Source organism: Diabrotica undecimpunctata, chromosome 9, assembly GCF_040954645.1.
Source record: "Diabrotica undecimpunctata isolate CICGRU chromosome 9, icDiaUnde3, whole genome shotgun sequence".
Taxonomy (NCBI): domain Eukaryota; kingdom Metazoa; phylum Arthropoda; class Insecta; order Coleoptera; family Chrysomelidae; genus Diabrotica; species Diabrotica undecimpunctata.
Window position 1 is genome coordinate 33,689,680 of NC_092811.1, and position 27,767 is coordinate 33,717,446.

At 34.1% G+C, this 27,767-nt stretch overlaps 1 protein-coding gene across 2 annotated transcripts in view; it reads right to left on the bottom strand.

The window, feature by feature from the left end:
- LOC140449788 (ATP-binding cassette sub-family C member 4-like) overlaps window positions 1-27,767 on the bottom strand; it is a 138,012-nt gene that overhangs the window by 38,779 nt on the left and 71,466 nt on the right. For both annotated transcript variants that reach the window (XM_072543137.1, XM_072543138.1), the window contains exons 2-3: window positions 9,658-9,750; window positions 406-633 (exon numbers count right to left, since the gene is read on the bottom strand). In XM_072543137.1, coding sequence (XP_072399238.1) covers window positions 406-633; window positions 9,658-9,740 — 311 coding nt within the window. In that variant the 5' untranslated portion in view covers window positions 9,741-9,750. The remainder of the gene's footprint in view (window positions 1-405; window positions 634-9,657; window positions 9,751-27,767) is intronic.

The window sequence follows — 27,767 nt, forward strand, 5'->3', positions numbered from 1 at the left end:
AGAGAAGATAGCAATACGAAGATTGAGAATAGGACACTCACGATTGACACACGGTCACCTTATATCCTCTACAGACCAACAGTTATGCTCTCACTGCAACGATATTCCGTATTACCGTCTAGCACATCCTCACAGAATGTCAGGCTACTCGCATTGCCAACAATATAACCCACAATCTAAAAGAACTTCTAAACTGCTTAAGCCGATTCAAGAGCCTAATAGACTTCTTAAGAACTACACAGTTGTTTAACAAAATATAATTTACATAATATTGTTATTCTTTACTATTGTAAACTCTGTATCACAACTCTGTAGATACTATTGTAAACCTTTTCTCCTGTGTCAATGACCAAAGATGTCGAAACACGTTAATTCGAAATAAAAAAAAAAATTAGTTTTACTTACCTTATGACTTCTGCAATGATTATGATACAATTGATGCCTAATAGATCTAAAACAAAACTGGAGGCACAGGCTTTTATTAATGACGGTTTCTTCTTGCGTAGTTGTTTATTCCATTTCTGTTGCAGCTGGTCACCCAACTTGCCCGATTCGTGGCAACTTCTATGTTCATACATATCATCTTCGGTGAGATCTTTCTTGTAACCTTTCACAAAAAATGGTAGAAGCCAACTAAAACATAAAAATAAAAATTTTATTTATACCGAAAAAAAATTTTCATTGGTTTGATTTAAATCCATTGTCAACAAAGTTTATTTCGTAATGCTGGATTATATTTGAGTTTTATAGGTAGTAGTTTGGAATTTATGTTTCTTCCTGATGATTTCTCTCTATCTCTCTCTCTCTTTCTCTCTCTCTTCAGCGAAACATTAGCGAGTGACAAGTAAGCTTTGTTCCCCTTGTTTTTCTGTTCCATCCGTGTTTAATGTAACTCCTAGATATTTGGAACTTTCTACAGTTTCAATATCGTCCTCTAATTCAACTGTGGGCCTGTTTCCCCTAGCTCTTGCCCATTATGTTTGTTTGTCTTTGAATATTTATTTCTGCCGCCTATTCTGTTCTGCAAGACATCAAGACATCATGCTAATGTCATCGGCATAGGCGGCAATCTGTATTGATTTATTTGTTAGGAGATTACCTCTTCCTATATTCAGCTATCTTATCACATATTCAAGAGTCAGTTTGAATAGTGTTGGTGCCAGCTCGTCTCCTTGTTTCAATGCTTTGACTATTGAATTTAAGTACTCAGCGAGCTCATTTTGTACTCTGAAAGTTGCTGTTCACGAGTGCATTGTTGCTTTTACTAGTCGAATGTAATTTTGGGGGATGTTAAAGCTCTGAAATATTTGATATAACCTTTTTCTATTAATTAAGTGGTAGACCTGTTTGAAATTTATAAATATCTTGTGGACATTAATGTCGTAGGGAGAGTAGTACACAATGAGACATGCTACACAATAAGACATTTTAATTTTTTTTTTTAAATTTACTGCCAAGTTTCAATTCTGCAACCAACTTTTTCTCAGAAATGTCATTTTACAGCGCCAGTCAAAATACCACCATTTCATTCGTGACCTCGTAAAAGTTACAGTGATAAACTGTTTAATTAAGGTAAGAAGTTACTTTTTATATAGTTTTGTTGACTTATTATTAGAACTAATTGTTGATTTGTATCAATTTGCAAGTGTATACGTGAAATACCACAGTTAAGTTAGTCTAACTTCAAATAGTCATGCCTCAAAACTAAAAATTAAATACGATTATTTGCATTTGTTTACAACAATGCTACTTGGCACACAATGAGACACCGAGTAATAGTACACAATGAGACTGTCCCATTGTGTACTACTAAAATTTGTACCAAGTGTTTATGTTATAATGATATGTTATATAAAGTAGGCATCAGACTGATCGACCGACCACGACCAACCGTCCGACGGCGATCAACCAACTTTTGTATTTTTATTTTTAAACTCACATTACTCGTTCGTGTTCCATCGACCGATCATCAAAATCACTTCAAAACCTTAGGAGGCCGTAGCAACATAACCACATTTTTGTAATATTATTTTACCGGGCTTTTTGTAGAAAATTTATTTGTGAATAGAATTAGCAGCGATAATTCTACTGCTAAATTGTTACTTCACTTATTTATGTGAAGACGTCTTCGTAGGCGTAGGGGACAGTTTGGGTGCGTGACATTTTTTTAAAAAGATACCAACAAGGAGAATTCTTTGTGTTATATCCCATTCTATGAAATGATTCTATTAACTTTCAAAATTATTATCGCATGAGCAAGCCCAGATTTTATAGGTTGATTACAAATTTTTAAATGCCAATGGTCAATGCTTAGAACAATATAAATGAATGCGAAATGTTCCATATTCATCGACCAACGATCAAAAATTCCAACAAGTCCGAATTTCAAAACTGGACGATCGTGGTCGGTCGCTGTAAGAGATTGACGGTCCACCAGTCTGACTCTGCGCATATATTTTCATAGGCTCATAATGTTGGTCGATCGTGGACGGTCGGTCTGGTCGAGCAGTCTGATTCCTCCCTAAGTAAAATGAAAGTTTATTATGTTTGTTACAGACATGGTGCGCAAAGAAAAACCAAGGAGTCGAGCGACATTCAACTCCGATGATATGACAAGTGCCGTACAAGATGTTTTGGACGGAAAATCATTAAGAATTGCTGCCGTTGAACACGGAGCAAAATTTCAGACATTACAAAGATATGTCGCAAAAAAAACGTACTAATCCAGATGATGATCGAATGGAACCCAATTATGCTGTAGGACGTGTGTTTACAGAGGAACAGGAAATTTCTCTGTGTGACTATATCAAAACTTGTAGCAAAATGAGCTACGGATTAACAACCATTCAAGCACGAAAGGTAGCATGTGACATGGCAATTAAAAACAATATTCTTGTTCCAGCAAATTGGATCAAAGGTAAAATAGCTGGACTCCAATGGTTCCGTTCATTTTTAAATAGGCGTGGGAACCTCAGTATACGTCAACCAGAGGGTTGCAGTTTATCAAGATTAACATCATTTAATCCACACAATGTCAACAAGTTCTTCGACAATTTACATGCTGTTTATTCTAGATATCCATCAGCTGTGTCTAATATCAGAATATATAACCTTGATGAGACTAGTACAACAACAGTGCAGAAGCGTAAGAAAGTCGTGGCGGAGAAAGTTGTAAAATAGCTGAATAGTTGTACTAGCGGTGAAAGGGGTTTCTTATTACTACATGTGTAATTGTATGTGCGAATGGTACGTTTCTGCCTCCTGTTATGGTTTTTCCAAGGAAATATTATAAGGAGCATATAACACAAGGAGCTCCACCTGGCACACTGGGTTTGGCAAATCCAAGTGGATGGATAAATAACGAGCTGTTTGTTGACGTTATGAAATATTTCATTAAGTTTAGCAACAGTTCAATTGAAAACCCCTCCATACTGATCTACGACAATCATGAGAGTCACGTAACATATCAAGTTGTTCAACTGGCAAAGATATATAATGGTGTAATCATACTGACTGTGCCTCCACATTGTAGTAACAAACTGCAACCCCTTGATGTTTCAATTTTCTCTCCTTTTAAAGCTAATTACAATGCTGCTATAGACGCATGGTTGCTGAACCATCCTGGTAAACCTATTTCAATATACCAGATAGCACAATGTGTAGAGAGGCACATATGAAAGCATTAACACCTACTAATATTCTGTCAGGTTTTAATAAAACGGGAATTTTTCCCCTTAATAGAGACATTTTTTCTGAAGCTGACTTCATTGGCAGTTCTGTGACTGATAGACCAAATAAAACTGAACAGCCAAATCCACAACCAGAGTCGACAGAAATGTTTAGTGTGCTTTCCAATCAAGTTATATTATCCTCATCGAAGACAGCTGAAAATCAAGAAGTATCCCCACCAAGGACACCTGAAACACCAATAATGTCTCAAAACTCATTGACTCAAAATTGACTCAAAAGTCAATAGTATCATCTGCGAATTCAAGTTCTTTCATCTCCCCTCATGAGTTTAAAGGATTTCCAAAAGCAAAAAAGAGAAAAGGTGTAAAGGCAAGGAAAACTAAAAAGAGTGCAATTTTAACTAACACACCTGACTTGGATCAGTTAAAACTACAAGCAACAACCAAAAAAATGACTCCTCAGAATAATAAACGAATTAGGGTCAATTTAAATAAGGTAAGCGGCTCAACACCAAAGCAGAAAAAAATAAACGAAGTGATAGCACTTCATCCGAGGAGGGTGAAGAACTAATAAATTACGATGATTCTTCTGGCGATGAATGTGAAAATTTACAGTTGGAAGACGATTATGACATTGATGCTAGTACAGAAATTTCCATTGATAATTTTGTATTAGTGAAATTTGAAAACAATATATTTTATGTTGCTAAAGTTCTCAAGACATTAGACGATAATGAATTTAAAGTGTCATTTTTAAGAAAAAGTGGTAAGCTTCAAGGCTGCTTGATTTTTCCTTTAGTTGAAGACATCGCTGCAGTAACAAGGTCAGACATTGTATCAATTCTACCAAAACCAAAAAATGTAGATCAAAAAAACAAGCGCCTGCATCTTATTTCAAATTTGAAGTAAAGTTTGACAGTATTAAGATCCGTTAAAATTTTCTTTCGTTTCAGTTTTTCTGTTGTAAATGTAAAATTGCTATTTTTAATAATAAAAACTACACTCTAAGTATTTAATTTAACAAATTATTGAAATAATACCACTTGACTTATTGTGTAGAACCACTTGACTCATTGTGTACCACCAATCGTACACAATGAGACAGATGTAGACGGTTAGCAAAATAATCATAGATTTTGTTTCTTCACTCATGAGGGAATATTTATTTCAGATTATATTGAGGAAATAATCATATTGATGCCTGGTTAACTCAGTTTGTAGACAAATTCAAAAATGTCAATGTCAGACATAAAAATGTGTTTTTTGTCTCATTGTGTACTACCCTCCCACGATTTGTTTCGAATTTATTGCATTGTGAATAGCTGGTCAGTTGTAGATCTTCCTTGTTCACGCATTCAATATACGGCATCTGAAGCTTAAATTAAACCGGAATATGGGATATACATGACATTTCATAATGTTACCCTGTCAAAAAAATAAGTTAGATATTCTGAGTAGGATATCCTACTGTTCCACGTTGACAATCTCACTAAATACCGTTGATATTCTGGTGGGATATCCCACTGATCCATGCGAGAAGTCCCACTAATAAGGGGACAGTGTTACAGAGATATCTCACTTTCCTACATAGACGTCTAGCTACTTTTGTGGGAGACTACATATATGTGCAGCAGCGTTCGAAATAATGCCGATCTACACATAAATCATAGGAGAGTGCCGCCTACGCAGGGTGACGTTTCACTGATACCTAGTGCGCATGTGTAGATCTGTCTTGAATATTATGGGCATATTTCAGACCGTGCAATACCAACTACCTAAGTGTAGGTTTCACTGATGTCTACTGCGTATGTGTCGTTCCGCTGAGCCCTCTACCCATTTATTGGTCTGACCAGTACCCAAATGCAGTTGCACTATGTGCTGATACCATCGATAGAATATACTAAGGATGGAATCTATGAATAAATATTTGCGACCAAAATAGTCGATAACACTGACCGACTATTGTTTTTGGAATATCAGTGATATACGAAAAAAAGTCTTTTGGTACATATGTATGTACAATAATTATCTATTTTCGTTGTTATTTACATTTGAAGCAAAGACATAATCACGTATAACATTGTAAAATGAAAAAATTAGTATTTTTATAACTTCTTCTTCTTCTTCAAGTGCAAATCCACTAATGGATGTTAGCGATCACATTTTCCATTAATTCTCTATTTCTTGCAATATGTATCAGAGATTGTATGTCGTTAATCCCTGTCAATTGCCTTATGTTTCGGAGCCAGGACATTTTCTTGCGTCCAATTCCTCTCTTGCCTTCAATTCTACCCTCGATTATAAGTTGGAGGAACTGGTATTTTTCATTTCGCATGATGTGACCTAGAAACGCCGTTTTCCTTTTCTTGATGGTTTCGAAAAGTTGGCGTTCTTGGTTTATTCTTTTAAGGATATCTATATCTGTGATTTTCGCTGTCCATGGTATTTTTAGGATACCGTGATAGAGCCACATTTCGAAAGCTTCTAATCTGTTTATATCCCTCATTTTGAGTGTCCAGCCCTCTACGCCATATAGCAGCACTGACCACATGTAGCACTAAGTAAACCTTAGTCTCAGTTGAAGATCGAATTCTGAACAAGTCAGTACCTTCTTGAATTTTACGAAAGCTTGTCGAGCTTGCTCAATGCGACATTTTACTTCCCTGTCCGATGCCCAGTCTTCAAAAAGCCACGATCCCAGGTATTTAAATTTACTCACTCTTTCAATGGACTTAGTATTCAGTGTTATGGTGGAGTTTTCAAGTGCATCCAAGTTTCTGGAGATGATCATAAATTTGGTTTTTTTGGTATTAATCTCTAATCCCATTCGCTTACTGTATTCTCCGATTATAGTGACAAGTTGTTGAAGATCGACTATGTTGTCACAAATTAAGACACCATCATCGGCATATCGTATGTTGTTGATCAATACTCCATTCACTTTGATTCCCATCTTTGCATCCTCCAAAGACTCTTGAAATATGGCTTCCGAATAAATGTTAAATAAAAGAGGGGAAAGCACACATCCCTGTCGAACGCCCCTTCTTATATGTATGGGTTTGGATATAGAATTGTCTATTTTTAACTGTGCCGTTTGATGCCAGTACAAGTTTTCAATGCATCTTATGTCTTTTTGGTCTATATCAACTTTCTTGAGGATCTGCATTAACTTGTGGTGTTGGACACGATCAAACGCTTTTTGGTAATCTAAAAAGCATAGGAACACATCCTTCTTCTGATCGTAACAATTTTGGACCAGCACCTGTGTTGCTACTATTGCTTCTCGTGTTCCTAAACCTTGCCTAAACCCGAACTGGGAGTCACTGATGTCCCATTCACATTTTTTGTATAATATTTGATGTAGTATTTTTAAGAATATCTTTAAAGTGTGACTCATCAGGCTAATGAGTCTGTGATCCTCACATCTTTTTGCATTGACTTTCTTGGGCAGGGGAATAAAGGTAGAGCGTAACCACTGTTGAGGATAGCAGCCAGTTTCATAAATTAAGTTAAATATTTTCTGTAGTGCTGAAATTCCCCTTTCATCCAGTAATTTGAGTATTTCTGACGGGATATCATCTGGTCCAGGTGCCTTATTGTTTTTTGAATTTAATATTGCCTTTTCTATCTCCTCTTTGGTGATTGAAGGGCCAGTCAGCTGGTCGTCTGTATAAACTTCACTCATGGGTCTTTCGTCATGGAAGAGCTCCTGGATATAATTTTCCCATATATCAATTTTCTCCTTTTCACCCAGCACTATCTGGTTATCCTGATTAACTATGGTAGTTGGTCTTCGTTTTCTGTATATTCCAGCAGTCTCCTTAAGCTTTTTATGTAAATTACGGTCGTCGTGCTATCGTTGTAAATGTTCTAGATCGATACATTGTTGCTTAAGCCATTCATTTTTTGCTATTCTTATTTTTGCTTTTATTTGCCTGTTAATGTTTTCATACATATTGCTGCCATCTTGGTTATTTTTGTGTCTTCGTCGTTCTTCCATTAGTAATAGTATTTCTTCTGTCATCCATTTGTGCCTCTTGTTTTATAACACAAAAACATAAAACATATATATTTTAAATTAAGAATGTAGTTGCGCATCGCACGCCTCTGATGTGACTGGATAAAAAAATTAACAAATTGATTGATTAACGAAAAATAATACGTTAAATTATTGACTTAACACATAATGTTACCTGTTTAACATTAAAATATCGGGGATAACCATGTTCACATTAATCACCTGTCAAATTCATGTCGGACATTGTAGTCAATAATGTGACGTCAGTTCCGTCGGTGATCACATATCAACATGTTTCATGTTTACTTTATTATATTGATGGCTGATAGAGACAGTGCAAACACTCCTGACCATGGAGCTGCGCAAAGTCGGAGTCAACATTCACGTAAAGGCAAAAAGTTTTTATTGTAAACCAAATTTCGTCTACTGCGCCGTGATCAGGAGTGTTTGCACTATCTCTACCTACTACTCTCGAGTTGAAACATTCTGGGCGTGCGTAGGCTCCCTCGGTGACTTCTTCAGAGGTTGATATTCTACTGCAAAGCTTCTGCGCATATGTAGACACTCACAAAACTAGCAAAGACGTCTATGTGGAAAAGTGGGATATCTCTCTAGCACTGCCTCCATTATTAGTGAGACTTTCTCAATGGGTCAATGGGAGATCCAAGGATGTCAAACTATGTGTGGTTCCTTTCGAAATTTATGATTTTGAAAAATTGACTAAAAAGCGTCACTTGGTAACTCCAAAACAATTGATTTTTGAGTCTTAGCCTGATTACCTCTCTACAAAGTTTCAGCCACTCCATTGAAACTCTTTTTAATAAGATACGTGCCGTGGTATTTTCATGTGGATGTATGATTGCACCAGGGCTTGGTGCTTAGTCTTTAATGATTCTGAGTAGGGTTGAATTAGATAATAGGAAAACTACAAGGTAACGTTCCCGAGGCTTAATGTCTGCTGATGATGTAATATTAATAGAGTGTACTAAAAGGGATTTAAAACAAAAAACTTGAAAAGTGGAGACAAGATCTTGAGGTTTAAAACGTTAGTAGGACAAAAACATAGTATTTAGAATATTCATTCAATGGAGTTACTACGTATAAAATAATAACTTTGCTAGGTGAAATGAAAAGAAAGACATTTTCTAGGAATTTCAAGCTTCAAAAGAAAGATGTTTTTTTCCTCTATTTTTGGATGCAATGATAATTTGACTGTGGCACGTGCCAAAGAAAAATGAAGCTGTCATTCTTCTTAGTTCAATACATCATGATAAATCTGTAGATATGGAGAGTCCAGCAAAGAAGCCCATTATGGATGCAGCCGCCCTTAATGCTTGTCTTCTTTATGTAAATCAAAATAAAAATTTTGTTACCATTTATGAAAAACTTACTTAAGCCATCCGAAGACATATGGGTAATTTTATCGAGTTGACTCACGAAACTTAAGCAATGGATTTGGTTCTTAGAAAAAAGAGATGTTCCGAGTGCCCTTCACACTTTGGAGAATGAGCACCCAAATTTGTCAGAAGTGTTTACACAGTGTTTTATTATACAAGATTTGTATTGAGTAGTTCCTTACCAGGTATTTATTATTTGTTTATGCTTATATTAATTATTTTTATGCCTAAAATATTATATCATTATAAAATATATTATATATTAAATAAATGACAACAATTAAAGAAAATATCTATTTTAGTACATTATTTACAAGCGAGTCTGCGAGACTCCTGTTATGCCATTACAGCAGAACAATAATTTTTTAAGCTTTTAATTAAATTTAATATAATTGATGTTAACTTGTGTAAACAAAACAAAATACAAATAGATAAGTCTACCATATAAAAATAAATAAGTATAACAATAAAAAATAAAATGCACAAAACAAATATATTTTCAGAATGTTTACACCAAAAGTTCAATAATAATTTTACTGTGTAAGTTACTTACAAAAAAAATATTGATGAGAATATATTAGCAGTGTCTAAAGGATTTTTCTTCTTCGTTTTTGCTTTGCTGTGTATTTCTTCCATATTTTTGTATCTGTAAAAATAAACAATAATTACACAAACGTTTGGAATATATGATTCACACAAATGAGATAAAGAATAATATGAGAAGATAATTGCAGAGAGAAATTATGAATAATGAAATAAGAAATAAAAAAAGGAAAGCTAGATAATTATTCTCCGTTCACAAATTGTTGAGAGCACGAAATGTGCCTCAAACTCATAAAACGGTCGTAAATCATAGGCGTTCCTGAGGTGTTTATTCATTAAATAATAATATAATGTTTTAATACTGTTATATATAATATTAATAATGTTTTAATACTAATACAGTATACTCCCTTTATAACGAACACGGTTATTACGAGGTTTCGCTTATAACGAGGTACATTAGATGTCCCGTAAAATTTCTATTGAACTATAACCCTTTATAGCGAGGTAAATTTGCTTATAACGAGAGAAAATAAGATTGAAAAACGTATTTTTTACGTTTTGGCCCGGCCGTAGCTATAAATAAATATACGAAGACGGTATTTAACTTCATAAATAAATACCCTTTTTAACTGCGGGCCGCCCGCAATAAACTTCTTACAGTTTATGATTCTTAGTCGGAAATGTAAAATTTATGATTCACAAGTGTCATTGTATTGGGTTGACCATTCACACCTAATAATATGGGTCCTAATAGACAAGATGTGGAAAGTGTTTTAAAGGTTGTCAGAAACTTTATCCAAGGACAAGACGCAAATGAAGAAGCATAAAACTGTTTCACATCGTTAGAAAATATGATAGATAAAATACTGGACAAATTAAAGCAGTCAAAAATGACAAAATAACTTTATACGCTTTATACATATTTACAGAATACAGATTTTTTGTCTTAACGTATATCCTTGACAGTAAAAGTAAACAACTCTTTTTTGTTTTAATGCATTTCATTGACAATAAAAGTAAACAACTTTGTTTTAAAAACGCCATTCAAACAATATTTATTAGCATCTTATATTGCTCCGAATGGCTTCACTATAGAAAGTTAATGTTTTAGAAAACTACATATTCATATGTATGCACAATATTATTGTTGTTGGATATAACGAAATCCGCTTATAACGAGGTAATTAGTCTGCCATTTCAGTTCTCGTTATAGAGGGAGTCTACTGTATATTTAGCAAAAAACAATTAAAACTTTCACGGCTATTGTTGGTTATTATATTAAATTAATAAAAATAAGAATTTAACCATTAACAATTTTGTAAATAAGAATACCTTATATCTTTGGATATTTCAATACTAATCTTCGCGTTTAATCACTTTACTAAAAAACCTGGAATTCATATCCGAAGATACTATTCGTTGCAAGATAATTAGGATGAAATTCCCCAGATTTTTAATAATATAATGGGTATAAAGATGCCGGCTTTGGCCACGTGCATCGTCTGTTCAGTTTATATTCGAAACTTAACTTGAAAGGGTGAAGTTATTACGAACGAAAACAATTTTTTTGTTTAGTACGTTTTTGATCGCATGTAATTTACGGCTCGTCGGTGTTTCCGCGTCTACGGCAGTAATTAGCGTCTCGAATATTTCTTTTGCGAATTATATGCAGTGCGTGAGTGATTTTTTATTCCATATACCTACGAAGATATACGTAGCTTTCGCTCGTGCTCGTTTTGTTGGATTGTTTGTGATGGCTTCATCATCAACATCATCAAGTTTTACACCGGTACTGTTGCGTACAGTCAGTAAGTCTGTCTATTCACCAAGAGAGAAGACTATTGTCCTGAATGTTCACGATGCTCTGGTTTCTCGGAATCCCACAAACACTGTTCGCAACATAGTCGAAAGTTGTGCCAACATGACTGGTGTAGGAGAGCCAACTATATATAGGTTCCAATCAGAAAGAAAAAAACACGGTATAGTTAACCCAAACACAAACGAACACTTAAAGAGAGGGAAAAGGCCTATTGAAATTGATAAATTTGCCAAAAATGGTATTCGAAGGAAAATTCATAGATTTTTTTTTTCAAAAAAGAAATACCAAACCTAAACAAAATTTTACAAGAAGTTAGAAACGACCCGGATTTGCCTCATATCGGACGAACTAAATTGTGGCAAGTTTTAAAAGAATTAAATTTCCGGTGGGAGAAATCAGACCGAAAATCACTTTTGATTGACCGGGAGGAGATAATATGTTGGAGAAGAAATTATCTAAGATCCATACAAAAATTCCGGGCTGAAGGAAGGCCCATCTACTACCAGGATGAAACGTGGGTAAACTCAGGTCATACTCTAAAAAAATTTGGTCAGATAAAAATATATTAAGCTCCAGGCAAACGTTTATGGAAGGTTGGTCTACTGGTATCTCCCCACCTTCTGGTAAAGGCAGTAGATTAATAATTTCTCACATTGGCAGTGAAAAAGGATTTGTTAAGCATGGTTTGTTGGAATTTCAGTCCAAAAGCACAAAAGACTATCACGAGGAGATGATAGCTGATGTTTTCGAAGAGTATTTTGAGCAGATGATTGAACATATACCACCAAATTCAATTATAGTGATGATAGCAATTATTTTGAATAACATAAATAAGTTTTATTAAAAAATACAATTTACATAAGTACAATTTAAAAAATATATTTATTTAGATCAAATAAATGTTTCAATCATATACTCTACGACACTGGTCGGTCATCTGTAACCATTCAAAATACCTTCGTAATAGGATTATAAGGTATTGTATTGCTTTAGATACAAGGTGGGTTAGTCGAAAACATCTTAAACCGTCAGTTTCAGGTTGGTTTTTAGTATTATATCGTATTACCTATCCTGTCTGTATTTCAGTTCTCTAATTAGGGTTAAACTTGTAGTGAGCTATCGACAAATTGTGAACCGATTATAGCTATGCTGACATCGTAATACAGAGTAACTAGCAGAAGTAAAGTGTACACGAATTGTCACTAATGTGACAATTATACATAGAGATGCACGCAAGACGTCCCATCCCGCACTTTGTCTCGCGTCATAGGACGGGACGGGAATGGCGCTTTGTCCCGCGGGACGTCGCGCATGTCCTGCAAAAACTTCACTTTTATTATTATTGGAATGATTTGATAATTAAAGTTATAACGCTATCCACATTATGTTTGCAACATTAAAAGTTTTCGACAATTCTTTTTGATTTAATTACTATTTAAATGGGAATAAGCCACAATTAAAGGTTAAATTACGTTTATTGACGTTTCAATTTCCACTTCGGAAATCGTTCTCAAAATACAAACATTAGTAAATTAAACAAATTTTTGTTTTTCTGTTATTTAGTGAAAAATTCTTCTAATAATTTAATTTTATCTGACTCATTTATATTGACAATTCAGACATACATTATACATTTTAAAGTAGACGACTTTAAAATGATATTGCCAATATTGTTGAGTTGCGCTCCTGGGACGACTTTACTTATAAGATAGTTCATTCGATTACATGAAATCAACTTTAACTTGAGAATATCCATCAGAAAAGGTCATAGCATGTGATTCGTCTTTAAAAAGACAAATACATGCCATGATGACAGGAAAATTCTTCTGTTAGTGATTCCATAGTAAATTATGAGGGAAAAACCAGGAAAAAAATCTCATAATACTATCCCGACATGGTAAGTATTTGGTCGTGCATTTAGTTTACCTTCAATAAACACCAAATTCTGATTTTATATGTTTGTTATTTAAAAAACATAAATGATGTATTTTCTATATGTTACTGACTTACTAATAATGGTATTTTCCTTTTAAGAACTTCCTCTTTCAATATGGGTAACCATATCCTCCTACATTCTGACGAGGAATTTGCGACACAATTGGTCTCATTTAGCATAATTAGAGGCGTTTCTTTGATTTTTCTCTTTTTACCATCCGTTTCTTTTATTACTATTTGAATCATTCCATTGAATCCTATGTTCATTATCCCATGCGTGTTTACATATTTGAGATCTATCAAATTCTCTATTTTTAATATAAGATTAATGTTCACTTATTCTAACATTTAATGGCCTTGATGTTTTACCTAAATAAAACTGATCGCATTCACAAGGTATTTTATAAATGCAATTCTTTGTCATTTCTTGTTCATTGTTAGGTTTGGCTTTGGACAATAGATCTCAATTTAACCTTTAATTGTGGCTTATTCCCATTTAAATAGTAATTACCTTAAAATGCCACAAGAAAATAGCTTCAGAACAATATTCTTTTTGATTTATTGCGATGCACGCCTGGTATGTAAAAAATTGTTTTGGTTTAGGTCCTCTTTATATATCGCCACGCAACATTACCGCGACACCACCAGGTGATGATACCTTTGAATATAACCGTGAACGTGATAAATGAAAAGAAATAAGGGTTTATTTTAGTAAATAAAAATGTGTTCCCGATCTAAAACTTTGTTCTTATTCTGCTAGTGTCATAATTTAATTTAGTTTTATTTGTTATCACTTTGGTTGTTAATTTTAGTGTTGTGATTAATAAATTAATTCCTCTGTAATTTTCCGGGTCCTTTTTTGTCTCCCTTTTTGAAGAGAAGTATTAGGATGCTTGATCTCCATTCTGGAGAAATCCTGTTTAGTTCTATAATTTTTTGGATTAGTCTTAGTAGTTGTTTGATCAAATCCTGATTCTCCATACTTCAGGACTTCGTTCGGTATTCCCTCCCCTTCTGGTGATTTGATTTTCTGTTTTTTAATGTCCTTAATGTTTCCTTTACCTCTCCCTCCTTAATATGTATTTATTCGTTTGCCGTCACCTCTGGTGTTGGTGGTTCATTGTTACGATAATGAGTGACTTTTATCAAGTAATACTCGAAAGAATTCTGCCCATGTTTTCTTCTGAATGTGTTTCGTTTATATTAGTGGCATTTCACTGGCTAATTATTCCTTTTTAAATTATTAAAAAAAGTTTGTTACCTTAGATTTGAATACAAAAACACTGTCCCACAAATTTCAAACGATCTAGGTCCTACCCATGGGAGACATAAAATAGAAGCTGGACAAATCCTGATAGAAATAAAATTAAATACCAAATCTGGGCTTCATGTTATCCCGGAGTATAATAATTGTGATTCTTGAAAAACATGTCGGCTTACTTAACCCTTAGACGCTGTTATCAAATCCCTTGTTACAGGAAACAGCTTAACACAAACGATGATTGACTGATTGACTCACATTACAAAGATTGTTATATAAAGTCCATTCGTTTACCAAATGAGCATCAGTAAACATGAGCACGTGTTGATATTCGCCGTCTTTTTCGTCAAGAGGCTATTAAATATAATTTATTACCTTAAGCGAGACAGATTCTCATGTTACAGATCCCAACTTGTCAGCATTTTAAATTCAAATTGTATCGTGTTGATTTTTAAGTTAATATATTGTGTTATATTTATGTTATAGTTATTGTTAAGTTATTTACTGGTCGTGTTATTTTTTAGAGTTTAGTTGAATTGTGATATAATGATTAAATTTCAAGAAATTCTTACACTAACAGTTTCAAAAGTAAATATTTTTAAAAATCATATGATACATAGGTCGTACATCAGTACGACCCTGTTTGGCTTACACGTGGTTCTATTGACGATTGGGAATTTGTAGTATGAATAGGGTTTAGCATTTTGACTTGCACAATAAAAGCTACCGTATCACACGGCGCCCCATCGCGAAGCCGGACTTTTACAATCAAAGTGTCTGCTTCTTACAGCGCCCCATCGCGAAGTGACATCATCCTCAAAAATGATTATTTTGCCCGCATCAGCGGAAAGACTATTGTTTATTTCCAGAGTAAATACCTAGGCGGAATGAAGATCAATCGAAATAGCAATTATAAGTATTATAAACAGACTTGAAAATGTTTACATTGCCAATCTTAGAGACGCAAAAAGATTCAGAATCTTTTTCAGTGTTTTATGATGTAAGTAGTGAAACTAAAATGCTACATAGTTAAAGAGATCAGAGTTACAGCGGTCTAAGGAAGCCAGTTTCTAAAGGACAAAGGTTAATTATTCCATTCCGAATCCATTCTCATTACCTGCAGCAAGGCGGCAAGGCTGCAGGTAATGATGGCGGTTTACGGGTAAACTTTTAACTTATTGACCTCTAAACTATAGAATTACAGAAATTGCACAAGGAAGAAGAATATTGCTTACTTTTTTATCTATATTTTTCTTCTTCTTGCATTATTTTATAAAACCAAATTTCAACACCAGAGTTGATTACGAAAGACGTTAACTAAAAATGAAAACGGGAAAACAATCAACAAGATAAAGATAGCTGTTAAGAAATAAATATGGAGTTACTTAGTAGTACCTAATTTTAAAAATTAATTTAAATCATTTTACACTAAAGCTACAAAGATCAGAGTTTCCTGGTTGTAATTTGCAGATGAGTACGTCGTAGTCAACTTATCATCGAAATAGTTTTTTGTATAAAAAATAATAAGTTCTCAACATATAAATATATTTACAATGAGTCTAGTAATATCTTTCGAGTTCACAATTTATATCACACTACATATTTATGTTTGTTTTACTGTATATATTTAGTAATTACATAAATGAATGCAAATTTAAAGTATAGAAGTGAAAAATTTTACAAGAAAACTGGTCCGGTTTAAATAAAATATAAATTGGTGTACATCTGCCGATCTGCCAGTCATTATCTGTCTAATTAACGAACTGTTGTATAACCGATTTCAAGGATTTTTATAATCTTATAAACAGCATTAACATTGTCCGCTTTTTTACAATAATTATTCAGTTCGTATTTTTTCCAGTTATTTCATAAATGGGTATATAACATGATTGCACATTTAAATATAATACAGGAAACTAAGGATTTATTCGATATTCGGCATGTTAAGAGTCTGATAAAATTCATGCAAAAGTAGAATTACATGAGGGCTAAGCACTGTACATTGAGCATTGGTTACAGTTAAAAATCTAGCAAATAAATATTTTATGACTACTGTGAAATAATTCCATCTAAATTTTTTACTAAATCTATTTACTTTCCATCTAAATTTGGAGTAGGATTTATAATAAATAAAGCTATAAGCATGTCCAAATTATCAAAGGTATATCAGATCGTGTCGCCTATGATATACTTAAAATAAGAAGAACATCAATTAAAATTATCCAGGTATATGCTCCCACGACAGCTTATGATGACGAAGATATCGAACTATATTATGAAGATATATCAAAGGCTATCGAAAAACATAAAAATTGTCTTGCACTATAGTGTATTTTTATGTATGAGAGAGTAATAAAGCAATAAATTATGTATGCAAATCCCTAAACTGTTGATACGGGTGACTCAATGAAAAACAGATATTTTTCAACAAGTTTACAGAAGTATATAGGAAAACAATTTTAAATTGAGTATGACCACCAGGTATAAAGGTTGGAGCAGAATAGAACACAATAGTTGTGAGGTTTACTAATCCCTAAATAAGGTTGCCAGTGTCGGAGTGATGGAGGTTAACAGGTACTAATGAATTTGCAAGAAATGTAAGATGTTTATTTTATTGGTTATATATAACCAATAAAAGTTTAATAAGTACCTACCTATTTGCAAAATAAAGTTTAATTCTTTAGATAAAATAAAACGTTTTATTTTATCTATTTGCAAAATAAAGTTTAATTTTTTGCCTATTTGCAAAATAAAGTTTAATTCTTTAGATAAAATAAAACGTTTTATTTTATCTAAACTGAGTGCATTCCACGAAGTAAGGGTTTCAACAATCAAACATTTAATTCTTTAATTCCAGGAATCTACGACAGTAATTGACTAGATAATTACCTTCTAAACTTATTCCACAGAAAATGTGATAGTGGGTTTTTCCATTTTGTATATAGGAAGGTCCAAGTGGCGTATTCAAAATTCTTAACAGTTCACTAAAAGTAGGTACTTCAGTTGCAAGGTGCAGTTTATTGTGTATACTAGTGTTATGGAAAATTTGGAAGTGCCGTGTTAACGCCGAAAAATTGGTCCTCTAACAGTTAATGAAAAAACATTAATATTTAATTGTTTTAAATCATTTACAGACAAACGTTTATGTGAAAGTGTTGATGAGACCGTTGAGTTAGTTAGCAGTACACTTGGTGTTGGGAAATCTACGATTTACAGAGTTATTAAAGAAGAGAAATGTGGTAGTTTTCAAATGCCACGTAATGCTCCAGGGAAACCAAAATTTCAAATAGAATATCATTTTAAAGAAGGACTTCGACGGAAAGTGCATGAATTCTTCTTTAGACAAGAATTTCCAACATTGGATAAAGTTCTTGTCTCAGTTCGAGATGATAAGGATTACCCAGAAATGAGTCGAAGTATGTTATGGAAACTTTTAAAAGAAATAGGCTTCCGCTGGAAAAAGAATCCCAGAAAGTCTATTTTATTAGAAAGAAGCGATATTGTCATATGGAGAAGACATTTTCTAAGAACCATAAAGGAAATGAGAAACCAAAAAAGAAAAATATTTTATCTTGATGAAACATGGATCAACGAGGGTCATACACCAAATAAATTTTGGCAGGATGAAACTGTTACAAGTCAAAGGCACGCTTTTGTAAATAACTTATCTACTGGTTTAAACCCACCATCAGGAAAGGGACGCAGGCTGATAATAGTACACATTGGCAGTTCAGACGGTTTTGTTGAAGGTGGTTTATTAACTTTTGAATCAACTCGTACCGGTGACTACCATGAAGACATGAACGCTGATGTCTTTCAAGAATGGTTCGAACAAATGATAGATCTTCTTCCTAAGAACTGTGTAATAGTAATGGATAATGCAAGTTATCACTCCAGACTTATAGAAGGACTGCCCACAACCAAGTGGTTAAAAAAAGACTTGCAGAATTGGCTGAGTTCAAAAAATATTACGTACCATCCCGGATTTATAAGAAAGGAACTTTATTCGTTGTGTGCCCTTCATAAAGAAAAATTTAAAAAATACGAAATTGATGAAATTGCCAAAAATCGTGGAATGACAGTACTTAGATCCCCACCATATCATTGTGAATTAAACCCGATTGAACTGGTATGGGCACAGATAAAGAGTGAAGTTTCAAGAAAAAATACCACTTTTAAAATTCATGATGTTAAACAGTTGTTTTTGGAGGCCGTAAATAATGTAAAACCTGAAAACTGGGAAAAGGCAGTAAATCACACTATTAAAGAAGAGGAAAAAATGTGGAAGCTGGACAATATTACTGATAAAATGATCGAGCCAGTTATTATAAATCTTGGTTCTGAAAGTTCATCTTCTGAATCTGATTTGGATTTGTAACAAGTAGCTGTAAGTTTTATATTAATATTTTTATTCATCTATTTAACATACCTTAGACGGTTTTAAAAACTCTTTTTCTCTTTTGTAATTTTTAAAAATTAAAAAAGTGTGAATTTTTTAAAACCCTTTTTAATGTAGGCCAGTCAGTTCTAATATAGTGTGTGATAAAAGAGGTCACTTTTGTTTACATACACATAACACTTTATAACACTGAAATAATTCATTTATTTTTTACAATTATTCAAAATAATTTTTCAATTAATCTTGAGCACGCCCATGGAGTGGTCGGAGCTACCAGTTAAAATTATGCTAATTACTCTCTCGTTCATAAAAATAAACTATAGTAATCGGAGATTTCAATGCCAAACTGGGTAGAAAACTAAACAAAGAAGAAACTAAAATAGGAGATTTCGGGTATGGTCAAAGAAATAATAGATGTGCTACTTTGATGAACAACCTAGAAGAACCTAGGTAGCTCCTACTACCTAAAAGATCCTACCTAGGTGCGGACAGATAGTATGTATGTATGTAGTTTTGAAAAACTGGACATTAAAAAGAGTAAAAACAAGGCGGCAGTTCTCATCTTACTAAATTGCGTAGCACACTCATCAATATAATTCACCAAGATCTAGGTAATGTATGTAATCTGTAACATACTCATCTCAGAAAACTGAAACAATAGTAATCAGCAAAGAACCAACCAGATATAAAATAAAAATTAATGGCATCAGTATTGTACAAATAATGAATATAAAATAACTTGGAATTACACGTTCTATCTATGGAGAATATATCGATGAATTGTTCGATGATGAAAGAGGAGATCTGGAGCACATAGAACTTACGTCAGAGGAAATAGGTCCATATATTACAAAAGAAGAAATATTGCACGCATTAAAAACAATGAAGAGCGGGAAAAGCCCTGGACCTGATATGCTTCCTATAGAAATCCTAAAAATTCTAGATGAGAAGCACATTGATGTTTTAGTGTCACTCTTGAACCAAATTTATAGTTCAGGCGTATTACCCAAAGAGTGGTTATAATCTATTTCTAATGAGTGTAGAGTAATAAAATCTCATGAAGTATTCAAAAGCGCTACAGGGTAATCCGTCAATAATCCGTCAATAAATTCCGTCCGCATTGCAAAATTCTGTCGTTTCATAAAGAGCAGGTAGGTATCACCCTGTTTTAAGGGATTAGTCCATTGTTATCGACAGATAAACACTGAGCCAGAGGCGCGCTAGTGGGTTAATTGACAAAAGAATATGCATTCTTAAAAATCATATTAAAGGAAATAAAAATGTAATACAGCAGAACAGTGTTATTAAAAAAATATAAAATGTAACAATAAAATATATACGAACCGAAATCGGGAAATACTCACAAACACACACGAATGAACTTTACATATTGAAACACTTGTGGGGAGTTTAAATCAATTTATTCACAAAAACTACAAAAACTTTACTGGATACGTTATTACAATTCTACATCACTATAGTCTTCATCCGAAGAACTGTCATCATCCCCTGGTGTTATAATTATAGGGTCAACTACCTGATCGACCAAGTTGTCCAGTTCCCACATTTTATCTTCCTCTTTTAAAACATGCTGGATTGCTTTTTGCCAGTTTTCTGATGTGATTTCCATAATGGCTTGATCAAACAATACCTTGACATCTTTCATTTTAAATGTGGTATTGTGCCTTGCAACATATCCTTTAACTTGTGCCCATATAAGTTCTATGGGATTTAATTCGCAATGATATGGATTTTTTTACACCTCTTTTCTTTGGAGTAAATGTCGCCATTTTATAACTTTTTCACTATTTCTATATCACAATATTACTGTACGTTTAATTAGTGTAGTCACAATTACTAACTCGAATGTCGAATGTCGAATGATAATAATAAAATAAAAGAGGGATTATAATGAAAGTGTAAGTAAAACCTCATTACGCGTTATTAGTCTTCATGTTGATTTATTTTAGTTCTTAGTAATATTAGGAGGTGCGTCATACCCTTATCAGTTTCTTCTAATGCTTTTATTCGTTCAGTAAGGAAGTGAATTTGTTTTTATAAATAAAAATGTAATTAGCTTTAATGACCATATAATGGAATACGAGTTTGAAGAATAAGTTAATCGAAAAATTAAATAAAATTGGTTATCACAAAATATCCAAAATATGATATTTTGAGGTACATCAATTTTTGACGACGAAGTTGACATCCGTCCATTTGCCTACGCCCATGACGACACCGAAATTCAGGCAAATTTTATGACACTTCATGATTTATTACTCTACACTCATTTGAAACCAATTATAACATCTATTTTTATTTGTCTCCCTAAAAAGAAAAACGCAAGAGAATGCAACGATTACCGCACCATTAGCTTAATGTCTCATACGCTAAAGTTACTACTTAAAGTCATCTATAACCGAATATATCACAAACTGGACATAGACGTTAATAATACACAATTTGGTTTTCGCAAAGGCCTAGGAACACGTGAAGCTCTTTTTTCACTTAATATACTAATACAAAGATGCCTGGACATCAATCAAGATATATACGCATGTTTTATTGACTATAATAAAGCATTCGATAAAGTACGACATAAACATTTAATGAATGTCCTGAAATCAAAGAAGATTGACTACAACGACCTCAGGATCATATCAAATTTATACTATAAAAAGCGAGCAAAAGTACGTGTTAACGAACAGCTGTCAGAAGAAATTGAAATTAGATGTGGAGTAAGACAGGGATGCGTATTGTCGCCAATTCTTTTCAATGTCTACTCCGAAGAGGTCCCGAAAAAAGCTCTTGAGGGTGAAACAGCTGGAATAAAGGTAAATGGAGTTCCCATTAACAACATTAGATATGCGGACGACACTGTGATCTTAGCCGAAAACATTGAAGATCTTCAGAGACTGGTGACCAGAATAGCAGAGTATGGAAAAGAGTATGGTCTAACAATGAATGTCAAGAAGACGAAATTTATGAGAATATCGAAAACTCAAAGAAATAACGAGAATCTTCTAATAAACGAAACCAACGTCGAACAAGTGGACAAATATGCATACCTGGGAACAATGATTAACTCCACAAATGATTACAATCAGGAGATAAAAATAAGAATAGAAAAGGCTAGAGCAAATTTCAATAAAATGAGAAGAGTTCTATGTACCAGGGATTTAAAACTGGAACTAAGAGTTAGGTTGGCGAGGTGCTATGTTTTTTCGACTTTATTTTATGGAATGGAATCTTGGACCTTAAATGCGACATCAATGAAAAAACTGGAATCATTTGAACTGTGGGTGTACAGAAGAATTCTGAAAATATCATGGACAGAACAAGTCACAAACAAAGAGGTTCTGGGAAGGATGAACAAAGAAATGGAAATTTTAAATTCAATAAAAACAAGAAAATTAGAATATCTCGGACATATTACACGTGGAGAGAAATACACCTTGCTCCAACTGATTATGCAAGGAAAGATCCAAGGAAAGAGAAGCATAGGGAGGCGTAGAATGTCATGGCTGCGCAACCTGAGAGTGGTACGGATGTACATCAAATGAACTTTTCAGAGCAGCCGTTTCAAAAGTCCGAATAGCTATGATGATTGCCGACCTCCGCCGCGGAGATGGCACTTGAAAAAGAAGATCTATGGAGACCTGGACAAAGAAGTGAGAAATCAAGTACAAAAAGCAAATATACTAACAGGATGCCTTAATCACACTATATAGCGAAACAGACACATTAACACTGAGATGAAGTCAAGAATTTATAAAGCCAGTGTAAAACCAATAATGCATATGTCATTATTGGTTTTCCAGAAACAAGACCCAACACAGCCACAAGGCAAAGGCTACTGGACACGGCAGAGATGAGAGTACGGAGAAAAATTCCAGGAAATACGCTGAGAGATCGAAAAACAACTGAAGACATTAGAAGAAAATGTAAGGTACAGTGTATAAATGAATGGACACAAAATAGAAAAAAAGAATGGAATAACCACATGAGCAGAATGTAGGGGATCCGTGTCGTCAAAATAGCAAGAGATAAGTCACCAATCGGCAAAAAAAGTATCGGACGACCGCGCAAAAGATGGAGTGACAGACAACCTTTCATAGAGATATTAATCCGTTAAATGAACAAGCTGAATTGCTTACAAAGAGTGTTTGGGAAAGTATGTACTATTTCTTACATATTTTTACATTTAATATTTTTCTGTTACGGTACTGTAATGTAATCTAATTCAATGCTGTATTCTAACGATGTTGTTAAAATATAATGCTTCCTGTTATTTCGTAAAATTGTTAAACTGGCTATCTCATGTATTATGTTTTAAGTACGGAGAATTTGACTTCTCTTTTGTATTCTGTGTCACAAATATGCACACAAGTGCACGGTTTCGTATTACGGTCACAATTAACTTAAATTATCGCATTCAAAATCACAATACAATATGGTGATTTATTGATGTACCCTCTTCCACCCAACGGTCAGAAGGTTCTTTTCTGACCTGCAATCTCAAGACACACTTCATCCCAAGACAGCGAACCAAACACACCAAGTTTTTTGGCTCTCGCGCCAATTAGCCTCGGCGTCCCGGGCGTCGTGAAGCACCGCTACCAAATCTTCAGCCTGTTACGAATACATCAATATTTCAAAAGGTAAGTCTATATTCTTTGTACAGACAACAATAATGAGTAAGACCAGTTAATTTCTTAATTTATTTACAGTTGTATTTGCTATTTTTCGCTAATTTGTTTACAAACAAAATATTGCATTTTTACTTTATAATTATTTATCTAATATCATTTAACCAGCGACCTCTTTTATACAAAACAAAGAGGAAGAAGAAAAAGGGAAGATCTATGTACATATACTAAAAAAGAAATTCTCAAATGAAGATTTGAGATTGAAAAGTGAATGGGATGGCAATAGAAGCTCTAGAATTAAATATGTTTTATAATTTTATATTATATTTGAATTATATTCGTATAACTTTATTTTTTGAAAAAAACACCAAGACTAAAAATGACACAAGAAAATATTTTTATCAAATTTTAATATTAAAAGCAACAATGGATGCATAATGCAAAAAAAAACAGTTACATTGAGTGACAAGTCAGAGAAAGATAATAAATACTAAAGAAATTCTTTCTCTAATCCGTAGATGATACCAAAAGGATTAGAAAGTCAACAGTGATTTAAATAGTACATAATAGAAAGCCCAACTTGGAAAAAACCTTAACGGTTTTGTAGGTAAGATATACCTGAATATAATCTCGTACTTTATACTTAAATTTAACATACAAAACAGTACTTAAAATATTCCTAGATGAGCTTACAAATCATCTAAGCCGAGTACTGAGGAAACCTGTTAGATATAATACGAAAAAAAGCAAATACTGATTACCGAAATACCAACTCAATGGGTAGATGGGTACTACTGCTAAATAAATATTTGTTCCCCATAAAAAGATTATAACTGTTTTCTTGTTGCATGAGATTAAGCCACAATTTGTTGTAATGAGAATTACCACGTGTTGTATTTGGTAAAAAAAAAATAGGAAGATATTTCATCAAGATTTAATAATTGGGATCCAAATTTTTGGTAAATTTTTTTTCTTTAATTCCGAGGAAAGTATGTTGAATTATATTTTGTTGGAAAGTATTATGTACATTCTAATAGATACAATAAAGACTCGAAGCTAAGGAGCTAATTCTTCCTTTATTAGGCTACAAATTTTCTACAATATGCAAAAAAATCACATATTGCAGCAACTTAAGAAACTTAATGTAGCCTACTAAGAAAATATACCAAAAAGGTTATAACAACTTTCTGCTGGCTATGCAAAAATACCCTTGGAGCTTCAAAATACTAAACTTAGGGTTACTCGCTAATTAAATCGAAGCAAATGAGCAAGTGTGATCAAAAAATCGGCGATGGACTAAAAGGAAAGGTATACAAAAGTGTGATGAAGTCTACGTTGATGTAAGGCGGTGAAATTTGGCCTGTAAAGAACATTCAGGGAGAGAGGATGGAAGTAGCTAAAACGAAAATGTTACGGTAGGTGTTGGGTAAAACTAGAAGGAACAGGATCAGGAATGTGATTAGGGAGCAGGGTTGGCAACAGACTCAAAAGAGATTCAAAAACAAAGACTGAAATGGTTTGGCTATGCCAGTTTATATCATAAACTCGGTTTTTTTTTGCTACCTGGTACACGGATGGCTCAAAAACATCGGAGGGTGTGAAAGCCGGCATAGTAGGGACAAATCAAGGGATAGATTTCCAGGTAAGTATATCTAAGGCTGTGACAGTTTTCCAGGCGGAAATAACTGCAATCCATCACTGCGTGGAAGAAATAGAAAGGCAGGAAAGACGTTCTGTTCAGTTGCCATCTTCACAGATAGTCAGGCAGCGCTTAAGGCACTCAATTCTGTAGAGGTCAATTCTAAGCTAGTATGGGATTGCGTGTGTGCCCTAAATAAACTAGGAGACCGTAGCAAGGTTACGGTAGCCTGGGTACCGGGGCACGAGGGTCATAAGGGCAATGAAAAAGCAGATGAAATGGCCAAACAAGGCTCATCATTGCCATTCATTGGACCGGAACCCTTCTGCGGAGTTGCTAAATCAGTAACAAGAACGGCTACAAGGAAGTGGGTAGCTCGCAAATCTCTGGAATGGTGGAGGAATTCACCAGGACAAAGACAGGCGAAACAGTTCATTACAGAACATTCGCCAAAATTTACGGCAGACCTAATAAGCAAAGACAGGAAAACAGTTAAGGTCATAGTAGGTCTTCTAACAGGGCACTGTAAGCTAAATAGGCACTTTAAGCTGATGGGCTTATCAGATGATGACCTGTGCAGATTCTGTTACCTCGAAGAAGAAACAGCAGAGCACATTTTATGTCAGTGTGACAGTCTGGCAAAGGTGCGGTTCTTTGCATTAAGAGAAGAAAATCCACCGGCAAATAGCTACATAGAAGGTACAGTCTCGAAGCTACTAGACTTTATAAAAAGTTTCAGGCTAGAGAATGTTATCTAGGACTAGAGGACCACAATAGATCTGAAAAGGTCGCAGTGGAATAGGCCAAAAGGCCACCTCTCTTAATCTAATATAAATCTAGGGTTGGCAACAGTCTCAAAAGAGATTCAAAAACAAAGACTGAAATGGTTTGGCTATGCCAGTTTATATTATAAACTCACAACGTCCCGTCCGGGCTATTCAAAGTTAAGTCTGGTATACCCCAAGGAAGCGTTATTGACCTTGTTTTATATTTTTTATTTACTACTGACTTACCAACTACCAGATTAACTAGAACTGTCACATATCAATATGACACAGCTGTTCTTGCATCACATATAAATCCGCAAGGAGCATCACATAGCTTGCAAATTAATGACAACAAAGTTCAAAAATGGCTTAAAACATGGAAAATCAAAGCAAATGATGTAATATATAACATACATAACCATACAATGTTAAGGTGGTTGGAGTGCTGAATGATGATCGCAATGGCAGTAACCAGTCAGCATAGCTGTCACCAGGATGCCGATTAACCCCTGGAGAGAAGGTGTGGTTATGGGTCAGAAGGTAAAGTTTTATTAAACCATGAAATGGAGTTATATCTAATAAGTTAATGAGTTATATCTAATAAATAGAGTCATATATTAGAGTTATGTCTTATGTCGTATCACGTACCATTCACAATGCGACATGAAACTTGTCTTCCAGTTTATTTAAATAATAGTTCAATAACTTCATTGGCAGTTCTCCCTACATGACCATTATGTAACAGACGTACATTTGACTTATTATATACATCTTATCAGATGTCGCTACATTGCGTCTATACGAAGCCATGTTAGAGTTGCTTCCTAAGGCAGAAAAGATTTATTTCACGTTCAGAGCGTTTGCGAAAGCCCTTCTGATGAGGTCTATTGGGCTGAAATACGTATAAACGGATGCGCAAGCTTCCTATACGTGAAATAAAATCTTAACTGTCTTTTCCTTTTTATTTCGATATACTCTGTACGAGTACTAGAAACCAATTCGCTAAGAATTTTGCTTAGTTGAGGAGATATGTTGTGGAGTGCAATTTTTAGATTCTCCATGTCTCTGTTAACATCTTTATCAACGTCTGTTTTCCCTTGCAATTCTTAGAAGGCACAGATTAAAGCGAAATTCTTGAATTTGGTTTCGAAAATTAGTCTAAGATTTTATTATCAGATGTCGCTACATTGCGTCTATACGAAGCCATGTTAGAGTTGCTTCCTAAGGCAGAAAAGATTTATTTCACGTTCAGAGCGTTTGCGAAAGCCGTTCTAATGAGGCCTATTGGGCTGAAATACATATAAACGGATGCGCAAGCTCCCTATACGTGAAATAAAATCTTAACTGTCTTTTGCTTTTTGACTTTAATTATGTTAATTAAATTATGACTGTACAAAGAATGTTTTAAATTCTGGTGTTTTATTTATTGGTTACTAAGGGCGCCGGCAGCGGGGTGCAACGGGGTGCAATTGCACCTCTTGTCCGGAAAGAAAGTAGGTACATAGCTATACATGTCTAGTTCTATATTTCATATTGATTAACAGTATGTGTAAATGCAAATGCACCACCTTGAAAAGCAGATGCACACCCCTGAAAATAATCCTGGCGCCGCCCGTGTTGGTTATTTAATCAATATTACCAAAAATTG